This window comes from Oncorhynchus mykiss, chromosome 16, assembly GCF_057628025.1.
Source record: "Oncorhynchus mykiss isolate SJ-2025 chromosome 16, ASM5762802v1, whole genome shotgun sequence".
NCBI lineage: Eukaryota > Metazoa > Chordata > Actinopteri > Salmoniformes > Salmonidae > Oncorhynchus > Oncorhynchus mykiss.
Window position 1 is genome coordinate 64334576 of NC_143037.1, and position 12000 is coordinate 64346575.

The following is a 12000-nucleotide window of genomic DNA, read 5'->3' on the forward strand; positions in this document are numbered from 1 at the left end:
CAACCATATGGATACCCCTGCTGGAGGCACAGCACACTGCTGCTGATTGCAGAATGCACATTTTCTCAATGTGTGGCATTATCTATCATGCATTTCAATTTATGCATGTGGAGACATTTAGGTGCATAATGAATAGTTTGCAACAATACCATTATCCCACCATGTGTTTGTTTGGTATGACTATTTTCTTTTTGATGTGTGCATTTCTGTAATTCTGGGCTCACGTGTAAAATACCTTGGTCTCATTATGACTCCGATAAAATAAAGGTTCAATAAAAAAAGTCACAAATTTAACCAAGCAACTAGTGTCTATCCAGTTCAGCTTCCTTTATACGTGTGTCTACTCAATTTAATGCAAAACTACAAAGCCTAAAGAAAATATTCAAGTCTAAGGCATATCATTTTAAAAAAATAAAAGATATCCCCATAAACACCTAGAAAAATGGACAGACAAATCTAAAATTATTTTCCACTTTTTATTGTTTGAGTATATACATTCTATGATCGAGGTCTTTCTTTCTTGCCTTTGTAAAGGGCTAGTAGTGAGACATTAGCTACTTTGACCACCTTGAAGCGGACACCAGGAATATCACCAACGGCGTGCCCCTTCCGACCAAATCCTGCCACCAACACCTCATCGTTTTCCTGATGGGAGAGGAAGAGGATTTTAAAACAGTGGTTGTGATGAAATGCCTGACAATTAACAATTATGTGCAGGTAGTCCACAGATGACAGAATCCAAAGATCAGATGGCCAATTTATAATAAAACAAAATCAAAAGTATATATGGATGATCTTGAGTAAATAAAATGTACCTTTGATGAGTAATGTGAAATAGAGAGCTGTGATGAGAAATAGAAAATAACTTCTTACCTCAATGAAGTTCAAACAGCCATCATTGGGGACGAAAGCTGTGATCTTCTTGCCATTTTTGATGAGTTGCACCCTGACACACTTCCTGATGGCAGAGTTGGGCTGCTTAGCTTCAACACCCCTAGACAGAAGGAGAGATGTTTTTGAGCTAGCTAAATTGTGGAGGCCAAAACATACAGTATGAAGTAATAGGCTAAATTACAGTGTTGTCTTACACTTTCTCAAGTACAATGCCTTTGGCATGAGATGCCCCTCCGAATGGGTTGGCCTTCAGGGCAGTGCCCAGGTGAGCCTTCTTATACTGCTTGTCATGCCATCTCTGCTCCCTGCGATGGTTACGCAGTTTCCTGGCTGTACGCAAACCCCGGCACTTGCCTGGAGAAAGGAGAGGCAAAATGGACAGTATGAAGGATTAGGCCAAATTACTGCCCTAGACTGACTGACAGCTAATACAATGATCAATGCATGCTTCTTCTACAGGTCATATCAGCGCCAATGTGGGAATTGGTTATGTTGAACAGCAGTGGTAGGTAGTGACTAGAATGGTTATGGATTTCATGGCTATGTGGCTAGAAGAAAACAATCGGATTGAGTTTAAAGATAGCAGGTGCTTGTATCAATATAATACACCACAAGTAAACATTTGAACCATATTTCCTCCGTCATGTACAATAAGTAAGGACGGGAATATCTAGTGGTCTGTGAATGTAAGGACTGCATCATTATCTGGCGTGCGCACAGCATCGCAGAGACGAGGAGGGAAAGCAGCTGCCAAGAAGAAGCCAGATAAGCCAACGAACACCCTACAACATGATGTATCCTACATGGACATTGAAGGGGAGTTTTGTTACGGTAGCTAGCTAGTTGACATCTCTAACCCACTAGATATCCATTTTCATATCAGAAATGTCTTTCTCACATGTGGCTGGTGCTGCCGACTTTTCGTACGTATAATACACGACAATCATTTCTACATGGTGTGATGACATAATATCATATTGTGACTACTGTCAAGACAGTTTTTGTGTGTTAGATCAATCAAATAAACGTATTATTTCAATGTGAATATTGGGGACTCACCCATTGCTTCAGCGTCTGGGTACTGAAAAAAAGCCACACGCACGATTCTTACCACATGACCCAGGCGTCATCGCAGTCTCTAACCAATCATTTTGGGGGAATCAATGAAATCCCGTGAGTTTTCCTGTGTGACGCTCTTGATTGCTACCGCTGAATAGTAGCAGCAAAATATCAGGTACAGTATTTAAAATAATATATTTGCTTTTCCAAAATACAGTTGACTCATACGAATAGATATGCACGTTACTAAACTGACCCTGTACATATTTATATATTGTACAAATTCTGTGAGGGCAAATAGATGGCGTTGTTTTGCTTGATAGCGGCTGAGTTTAAGGCTTCAATGTTGTGGTTTTCATTGAAGGCCGCAGTAACGTTATTGAGCTTCCGGCTTATACCAAATGACACTCACTTAGCTCTCCCCTACGTTATTTACGAATACTTTATTGGCGTTAAGATGACGTCCATGGCAATCTCATACAACAATTTTACAGCATGGTCGTTATTCTAAATTTTCTAACAATGCTTTCATGTGCTATATGATAAGGCATGTTAAACCTATAATAATTAAGTGTACTGTACAGCTGACACATCCACTATTTCAATCCATAGTAGTTAACTGCAGTGTTGAACATTCAGCCTTCGTTTTAGCCAAATTACAATGAACATGGCAATGATGGGGGGGGGGGCATGTTTTTTGTAGAACAATTCATGATGAGTTATAGTGAAAAGCCGGAGGATATAACAAGAGAAGAGTGGATGGAGAAGCTCAACAATGTCCACATTCAGAGGGCCGACATGAACAGGCTCATCATGAACTACTTGGTGACAGGTATAGTAACCATACAATGAAAAACCTGGTAACAGGTAGATGTTAGTTTTCCTGATCTAAACAGAGAATTGTATATCTTTGGTTTGAACAGAAGGGTTTAAGGAGGCAGCTGAGAAGTTCCGTATGGAGTCTGGGATTGAGCCCAGTGTGGACCTGGATTCTCTGGACGAGAGGATAAAGATCCGGGAGATGATCCTGAAGGGACAGATACAGGAGGCCATCGCACTCATCAACAGCATGCACCCAGAACTGCTTGACACTAACCGCTACCTGTACTTTCACCTACAGGTAAAAAGCAGATTGCCTCTCCCGTTATAATTCTTCTGTCAGTCTCATTTTGTTTGCCGTTTTCTTCATTCATTGCCATCTGTTCCTCTCACTATCCTTTTTGTCTCCTTATTCCCTCCACTGTTTTTTGTCCATATTCCTTTTCCTCCCCTGACCGTCCCTGTATACTGCTCTTACCCTCTGCAGCAGCAGCACCTGATTGAGTTGATCCGTCTGAGGGAGACTGAGGCAGCACTAGAGTTTGCTCAGTCCCAGCTGGCAGAGCAGGGGGAGGAGAGTAGAGAGTGTCTGACAGAGATGGAGAGAACCTTGGCCCTGCTGGCCTTCGACAACCCTGAGGAGTCACCCTTCGGAGACCTCCTCAACACAATGCAGAGGCAGAAGGTGTGTTTATTCTCACTTATCATAATCCAGAAATAGATAACGTGCATATTGCAAGTTTCTACTACTATTTCAGTATTTTGTCAGTACACAAACTTTGGTTTTGACTAGATGGGATAGTGGTTTTGTCAGATTTGACTTTTCATAGTAGTTTAGGAGAATTTATTCTGCAGGTTAGGATAATTAATGTAGCAGGTTAGGAGAATTAAGTTAAGGTTAGGAAAAGAGTTAGGGTTAGCTAAAATGCACAAAAATTCAACATTTTACATTATTTTGACAAAAGCTGTATCCCTTCTAGCCATAACTTTTGACCTAATAACTGATGCTGATTTAATATACCTCCTGTCCACTGTGTGCTTCCTGAAGGTGTGGAGTGAAGTGAACCAGTCTGTGCTGGACTACGAAAACAGAGAGTCAACGCCCAAACTGGCCAAGCTCCTCAAACTGCTCCTGTGGGCTCAGAACGAACTTGACCAAAAGAAAGTCAAGTACCCCAAAATGACAGACCTCAGCAAGGGCACGATCGAGGACCCAAAGTGAGAGGACACCAGGCTGTGTATGCTGGTGGAAACTAATTGGACTCCCCTCCTACCTATTTATACTCTGACAGAGACTGACTGAAACAATATGTTTTCTTTCTTTGTGTGGGTTGCTTTTTGGGAGACTTTGATAACATGGACTGTACAAACTATCCAGTTTGTATTTTAGTGACTTGCTGCCTGAAACTTCAATATCTGAAATATAAACCCTTGTATTTTAATGAAGTAAAATTATAAGACTTTTGTTTCATGTCTGCAATAGATAGTTGTATATGAACATTTCCTTTTTGCAGATTTCACAGTTACACTATTTTTTTTCTGTCTACTGGCAGGGAAAGTTAGCCATCTTTGCATATGGATGGTGTGTTAAAGCCTAAATTAGGCTCTTGGGACTATAACGTGTTAACCTATAAACAGAAATGAATGAGGTTGGGGTAGAACAATTGGTTCCCATTGCTGTGGTCCGCTGTCTCAATTACAGTACATTTTGTTTTTCTCAACAACAAAAAACATGCACATTTCAGTTTCTCATAAATTCTAGTGTAGGGGCCAAAGCTGGGTACTGACGGAATGCTTCTAAGCTGCCAGTACCCTGTAATGTTGTCAGGGTTTTGTTGCAACCTTAGCTTTCATCCTGTGTTATCTTGAACCAACAAGATAATAATGTGAATACATACAGAGACATAAATTTAGTTCATGTTGACAGTTTTGCAACTGGATTATTTACATTATGGAATAAAATACTATTTTGGAACACTTGATATGCTTAGGTTGTTCATTATATTTGCACCAAAAAATACGTGATGATATTGTGTTTTTCAGTCTCGTCAGTATGCCATTTAACCGATAGCTTACTTTCTCGGAGGGTGGAAAATGTAGTTTAGACACCAACGTGTGCAGGAATCTTACTTTTTTCATCTGATTGCAGGTTATTATATAACGGTGCCGACTGCCGATTCTTGGTAGTTGATACCTCATCCAGCCTAGGGCAGATGAACCAACTCTGTGAATACGTTATGCAGCATCACTGGCTGTCCTATGAGCAAGGATGACAACGCCAATCACATCGCAGCAGGGCAACGTCAAACATTAGTTGCGAAATTCAGGATGATTTGGCCATCATAGACTAACATTCTGTGGTATCCTATGCCTGGGACATTAGTTGTTTTTTCTCTCTTTTTGCTGTGCAATCCGATCGGGTATCATTCAGGGAAGAATATAATGTCTAGAATATTGCACAGTCATGGTGAAGCGCTAGAACCGGATAGCCATGCCGCGGGTAAAGAAGACTGGGAATTTTCACTCTGACCAAATTCATGCTGTTTTTTGAAAAGGACTGAGTCGCTTCTTTAATGCTGCTTCCGATGTAACCTACTGTTGGCAGGAAGAACTGCGTGGCTGAAAAAAATACTGACACGTGGATTTATCGTCAAACTCAAGGCGATCCGTCTCTAATCACCCGTGCACTTTTTATCACACGGCAGTAACATTATGGATTGGCCTACACGGTAATCGAAAGGAAATGATACATCGGTATCATCGCGAACATCGAACAAGCGTTTATTTTTGTCGACTTTCTTCACTCATTCCATAGCCTACTGCGCTGAATTGTAAAGTGCAGGAGACAGCAAATCAAATCGTATACCTCTTTCGTTGAATGGCAATTCTGCAAAAACATGGAAAGAACTCTAGTCCAGATTTGGTCTGCCTCAAAGAAAAAATCACAGACAAAACCGGGGTCGCTGGAGGTCATCAGAAGAAGTGGAGTGAACCGAATACGTATTGGCCAAGGTAAATTTACGACGATTTTCAGTAGCCAATCTCACGTTTTTCCCACAGTCTAGAAGTGTTCATTTCAACGTAAAACTACCATAATGAAATGACACACCCTTTCGTTATGTGTTTTTAACCACACATAATATAATAATATATGAGAGATTGTTAGTTCCTTATTTAGCAAATGCCATACAAGTTTGCAATGATTCCGGCTCCTCTATAGTTTACTGTAATGTGTTGGCATTGGCAAATTATATTTTCAGAAAATGTTTCTCTTCCTTGATTTCAGCAAACATAAAATCTACCACTCAAACACATGTAGCTTTGTTTTTGATACTTTGTTGCTACTTTTGAGTCCAAATTTAACACTGCTACGAGGGACATTCCCAAATAAATACTCGACTTTCTTATTAATCAGATGATGCCTGTCAACTGGTGGTCTCAAGATTATTTTAAAGCTAACTTTACTAAGCTGCACACACATAGCTTTGGGGAATTTAAAAGCTTCTAGGTCTAGGAAGTCTGATAGTCAGGCATTCATAGAATTTTATTAAAGGCATGATAGCCTAATCTTTGCTTTGACTTGCCAACTAAGAATTCAGTCAGATTCACTCAAATAATTATCATATAATGAGATTTAGGCCTAACCTATTTAACACAATTTAGCCCAGTCAAATTTAGACGTTTCAAGTTCTGTGAATATGCGTAGTTGGTTTAGTTTAAGTTCCAATTTGCCATTTACAAGAAACAATCAGAATAAATGCACAGATGTTGGTTTTACTGAGAATATCACACCTACTCTTACTCACACCCACACATATTGTCAATTACACACACCGAACACATTAATGTACCTCTCACACACATTCCTGTTTTCTGCTGGTCACACTTATGTCCTCTGTCCCCGCTATGCAGACCCCTGGCGCGGGTATGGACGGTGGTGCTACTGCTGGGGACCTGTCTGCTGTACTGTGCCCGCGTGGCCATGCCCATCTGTGCCGTTAGCATGGCGGAGAAGTTCAACTGGACCAAGAGGGATCAGGGCATGGTGCTGGGTAGCTTCTTCTGGGGTTACTGCTTCACACAGGTCCTCGGAGGCTACGTCAGCGACAGGTGGGCAACAAGAGGAGATGATTATACTTTATTGCCTGTTTGCACAACCTGCAGCTGCTCTCATTACATACAATATCTAGAATAAAAAGTATCCATTGCATTACATTTATTCACTTTTAAACACAGATGGACAATGGGGTCCTATGAGCCCTGAAATCTGAGAATTAAATAGCCTAAAACTTTGTCTGTTTTACACGTCTGTTTGGGATTTAAGTGAACAAAAAGAAGAGCAGTTGTTGGTAATATCAATTAAAAATCTATCTGCTTTATTACAATAATTCAGGGAGAACCCCTCCAGAGCAGAAGCAACCAAAAAATAATGTAACGGGCCTCTTGGAGACAGGCCCTTTATATTCTAATCAGACGGTACCAAATGTTCTCTAAACATCAAGCTGAGAGGCTGGTACGAAATCAAAGCAATATACAGTGACTTTGCTACAGAGTCACAGTGTTCATAATGTCATCAATACAATAATAATCAGTGTGTCCTGGCTCCTAGTAGTCTGAGGTACTGAGTGCTCTGGAGCAGGTTTTTATCAAGGATCTCTGTACTTTGCTCAGTTCATCTTTCCCTCGAACCTGACTAGTCTCCCAGTCCCTGCCGCTGAAAAACATCCCCACAGCATGATGCTGCCACCACCATGCTTCATCCACACGTGATGCTTGGCATTCAGAGTTCAATCTTGGTTTCAGTCTTGGTTTCATCAGACCAGACAAATCTTGTTTTTCATGGTTATGAGATTATTTTTTTACCTTTTGGCAAACTTCAATTGAGCTGTCATGTGCCTTTGACTGAGGAATGGCTTCCGTCTGGCTATTCTACCATAAAGGCCTGATTGGTGGAGTGCTGCAGAGATGGTTGTCCTTCTAGAATGTTCTCCCATCTCCACAGAGGAGCTCTGGAGCTCTGTCTGTGACCATCTGGTGCTTGGTCACATCCCTGACCTAGGCCCCTCTCCCCCGATTGCTCAGTTTGGCCGGGCGGCCAGTTCAAGAAAGAGTAGAAAGAGCATCATTCTTAAATGGAAGGAGGCCACTGTGTTCTTGGGGACCTTCAATGCTGCAGACATTTTTTTGGTACACTTCCCCATATCTGTGCCTCAACACAATCCTGTCTCAGAGCTCTAAGGACAATTCCTTCGACCTCATGGCTTGGTGTTTTCTCTAACATGCATTTTCAGCTGTGGGACCTTTTATATTGACACCTTTCCAAATCATGTCCAATCAATTTAATTTACCGCAGGTGGACTCCATTCAAGTTGTAGAAACATCTCAAGGATGATCAATGCAAACAGGATGCACCTCATAACACAGGGTCTGAATACTTATGTAAATAAGGTATTTTTGTTTTTAAAAATACATTTGCAAAAATTTCAAAACCTTTTTTGATTTCCTTATGTGGTATTGTGTGTAGATTGAGAATTTTTATTTAATTCATTTTAGAATAAGGCTGTAACGTAAAGTGGAAAAAGGGAAGGAGTCTGAATACTTTCTGTGTGTGTGTGTGTGATGTAGCTCCTTTAAATATTCCTATTACAATTTACATCTTACAGCTGCTCCATCAGGACAATACAGCCTATAAAACAAGGCATTTTATATGAATCATATTCACTTTAAAAACACCCTATTACAATGCTATTACCCATTGGCCCTAAAAGCAAAAGAACCAAGGGATGGTGATAGAATGTCATGGTAGAGAGATTCTACTGCACAAGCTGTAAGGCCCTCAAACTCTTCATTTTCATTGTTCCTCTCCTAATAAGGGACTGATTTAGACCCGAGACACCAGGTATGTGCAATTCATTATCAGGTAGAACAGAACCAGCAGGCTCCGGACCTCATAGGGTAAGAGTTGAATACCCCTGCTGTAGAGTATGAATGGAATGTCGTTTGGGGATATTTGAGGTTGAGAGGCTAAGAGTCATGAGTGGAATTTGAAGGGCAGTATGTGACTGTTAGTATGATAATGTCTCTGTTGTTTGAGGAGGACCCAGCACTTGTGCCGGTGTCTAGGTGGTGAAAAGGGTGCGGTTCTCTTGGTTACAGGAATGACGTTACTGGTTAGTTGTGTTTTCTTTGTATGCTGCTCCCATTCAAAGCGGATCAAATCATCCAGCCAGTACTTTCTTAATTACCCTGCCAAACAGTTGTTTCCTGGTTAGAAATATTAGTACCAAGACATGTAAATGGCCTATGGAGTGAAATATCGGTGTAAAACGTGTTCGGAAAATCATTCTCTCCATCTCTTCACATGGCAGGAGAAGCTCAGGGTCATGTCACATGTCAACAGAAATAATTAATCGGAGAGTTCCAAGTTCAGAAGCCTCTGCTTTCAACTCCACCCCCCAAAATCAATGAAGTGAAACAGTATTTTGACTAAACTCTACTAGAGCAGTGCATATTTGGTCTAAACACCTTTGGCAGAAACCTGAAGCTATTATCATATCACTAGTGATATCTGTTCAGTCCTTTCAGATGTTAGAGGAAGGAACCAGGAAATATGGAGCTATTCATTGGAATTATGAACTGGGTGGTTTGAGGCCTGAATTCTGATTGGCTGAAAGCCATGGTATATCAGACCGGGTATGACAAAATGTTTATTTTTACTGCTCTAATTACGTTGGTAACCAGTTTGTAATAGCAGTAACGCACCTCAGGGGTTTGTGGTATATTGGTCATATACCACTCCCCTTTGCCTTGTTGCTTAAAAGTAGCCTCCTTTTTCTTGTCTTCTTTTCTTAAATTGCATTGTTCTGACAACACAGGAGAGGTGAAAGCCTCTTGTTGGAAACAACTGGATAACCTGGTTTCATATACACTGAACCAAAATATAAACGCAACATGTAAAGTGTTGTTCCCATGTTTCATGAGCTGAAATAAAACATTCCAGAAATTTTCAATACGCACAAAAATCTAATTTCTCTCATATTTTGTGCACAAATTTGTTTATATCCCTGTCAGTGAGCATTTCTCCGTTGCCAAGATAATCCATCCATCTGACAGGTGTGGCATATCAAGAAGCTGATTTAAACAGCATGATCATTACACAGGTGCACCTTGTGCTGGTGACAATAAAAGGCTACTCTAAAACGTGCAGTTTTAATATACAGCACGATGCCACAGATGTCTCAAGTTTTGAGGGAGTGTGCAATTGGCATGCTGACTGCAGGAAGGTTCACCAGAGCTGTTGCAAGGGAAGTACATTTCTCTACCATAAGCCACCTCCAACGTCGTTTTAGAGAATTTGGCAGTACGTCCAACTGGCCTCACAACCGCAGACCACGTGTATGGTGCCGTATGGGTGAGCGGTTCGTTGATGTCAACATTTTGAAAAGAGTGCCCTATGGTGGCAGTGAGGTTATGTTATGGGCAGGCATAAGCTACGGACAAGGAACACAATTTAATTTTATCTATGGCAATTTGAATGCTCAAAAATACCGTAAAGAGATCCTGAGGCCCATTTTTTTTTCAGGTATCTGTGACCAACAGATGCATATCTGTATTCCCAGTCATGTGAAATCCATAGATTAGGGCCTAATTAATTTATTTCAATTGACTGATTTCCTTTAATGAACTGTAACTCAATCAAATAAATGACATCTTTGCATGTTGTGTTTTATATTTTTGTTTAGTGTTTGTCCATGTTTTTAAGAATAGTTCAAATGAAGAAAGGTAGATGAGGAAATACATGTTGCACTGTTGAGATGCATAGGCCTATACATATCTTCCCTCAAGGTTGAATTGTTATCATGGGGTTATAGTACTGTTATAGTACTATAGTACTGTCCCTTAGGTTGTATATCAAGAGTAACTGTCAACATTATCTTTGTTTCGTCACTCTCTTCCCCCCAGGGTTGAAGGAGGGGGTTAGTAGTGCAGTAGAAATGATAATGTTATATAACTCCATCACTTCACCTCAGGGTTGGAGGGGGTTAGTAGTGCAGTAGTAATGATAATGTTATATAACTCCATCTCTTCCCCTCAGGGTTGAAGGAGGGGGTTAGTAGTGCAGTAGTAATGATAATGTTATATAACTCCATCTCTTCCCCCCAGGGTTGAAGGAGGGGGTTAGTAGTGCAGTAGTAATGATAATGTTATATAACTCCATCTCTTCCCCTCAGGGTTGAAGGAGGGGGTTAGTAGTGCAGTAGTAATGATAATGTTATATAACTCCATCACTTCACCTCAGGGTTGGAGGGGGTTAGTAGTGCAGTAGTAATGATAATGTTATATAACTCCATCACTTCACCTCAGGGTTGGAGGGGGTTAGTAAGTGCAGTAGTAATGATAATGTTATATAACTCCATCACTTCACCTCAGGGTTGGAGGGGGTTAGTAGTGCAGTAGTAATGATAATGTTATAGAACTCCATCTCTTCCCCTCAGGGTTGAAGGAGGGGGTTAGTAGTGCAGTAGTAATGATAATGTTATATAACTCCATCTCTTCCCCTCAGGGTTGAAGGAGGGGGTTAGTAGTGCAGTAGTAATGATAATGTTATATAACTCCATCACTTCACCTCATGGTTGAAGGAGGGGGTTAGTAGTGCAGTAGTAATGATAATGTTATATAACTCCATCTCTTCCCCCCAGGGTTGAAGGAGGGGGTTAGTAGTGCAGTAGTAATGATAATGTTATATAACTCCATCACTTCACCTCAGGGTTGAAGGAGGGGGTTAGTAGTGCAGTAGTAATGATAATGTTATATAACTCCATCTCTTCCCCTCAGGGTTGAAGGAGGGGGTTAGTAGTGCAGTAGTAATGATAGTGTTATATAACTCCATCTCGTCCCCTCAGGGTTGAAGGAGGGGGTTAGTAAGTGCAGTAGTAATGATAATGTTATATAACTCCATCTCTTCCCCTCAGGGTTGAAGGAGGGGGTTAGTAGTGCAGTAGTAATGATAATGTTATATAACTCCTTCACTTCCCCTCAGGGTTGAAGGAGGGGGTTAGTAGTGCAGTAGTAATGATAATGTTATATAACTCCATCACTTCCCCTCAGGGTTGAAGGAGGGGGTTAGTAAGTGCAGTAGTAATGATAATGTTATATAACTCCATCTCTTCCCCTCAGGGTTGAAGGAGGGGGTTAGTAAGTGCAGTAGTAATGATAATGTTATATAAC

General features: G+C 40.8%; 3 protein-coding genes across 3 annotated transcripts in view; 2 read left to right on the plus strand and 1 right to left on the minus strand.

The window, feature by feature from the left end:
* Window positions 1-462: 462 nt before the first annotated feature.
* Window positions 463-2068, minus strand: LOC110492509 (small ribosomal subunit protein uS12). The gene is made up of 4 exons (XM_021566896.3): window positions 1954-2068; window positions 1089-1248; window positions 874-994; window positions 463-645 (listed from the first exon to the last, which is right to left on the minus strand). The coding sequence occupies exons 1-4, from the start codon at window positions 1955-1957 to the stop codon at window positions 499-501; spliced, it is 432 nt and encodes a 143-aa protein (XP_021422571.1). The 5' UTR covers window positions 1958-2068; the 3' UTR covers window positions 463-498.
* Window positions 2017-4757, plus strand: LOC110492506 (glucose-induced degradation protein 8-B homolog). Its single transcript, XM_021566891.3, has 5 exons — window positions 2017-2128; window positions 2657-2785; window positions 2877-3073; window positions 3260-3457; window positions 3821-4757. The coding sequence occupies exons 2-5, from the start codon at window positions 2665-2667 to the stop codon at window positions 3992-3994; spliced, it is 690 nt and encodes a 229-aa protein (XP_021422566.1). The 5' UTR covers window positions 2017-2128; window positions 2657-2664; the 3' UTR covers window positions 3995-4757.
* Window positions 4758-4979: 222 nt separating this feature from the next.
* The window catches only part of LOC149976954 (voltage-gated purine nucleotide uniporter SLC17A9-like), a 30155-nt gene continuing 23134 nt past the window's right edge, over window positions 4980-12000 (plus strand). Inside the window, exons 1-2 of the mRNA XM_090203737.1 lie at window positions 4980-5784; window positions 6685-6882. Of these exons, the coding sequence (XP_090059863.1) occupies window positions 5651-5784; window positions 6685-6882 (332 nt within the window). The 5' untranslated portion in view covers window positions 4980-5650. The remainder of the gene's footprint in view (window positions 5785-6684; window positions 6883-12000) is intronic.

Excerpts from the sequence above, each read along its gene's own strand:
- LOC110492506 (XM_021566891.3), top strand. The coding sequence starts at position 2,665 with ATGATGAGTTATAGTGAAAAGCCGGAGGATATAACAAGAGAAGAGTGG. Across the intron at positions 2,786-2,876 it reads CATGAACTACTTGGTGACAG|AAGGGTTTAAGGAGGCAGCT; the intron begins GTATAGTAACCA and ends TGGTTTGAACAG. Across the intron at positions 3,074-3,259 it reads ACCTGTACTTTCACCTACAG|CAGCAGCACCTGATTGAGTT; the intron begins GTAAAAAGCAGA and ends TACCCTCTGCAG.
- LOC110492509 (XM_021566896.3), bottom strand. Across the intron at positions 995-1,088 it reads GGCATTGTACTTGAGAAAGT|GGGTGTTGAAGCTAAGCAGC; the intron begins GTAAGACAACAC and ends CCTTCTGTCTAG. Across the intron at positions 646-873 it reads GCTGTTTGAACTTCATTGAG|GAAAACGATGAGGTGTTGGT; the intron begins GTAAGAAGTTAT and ends CTCTCCCATCAG.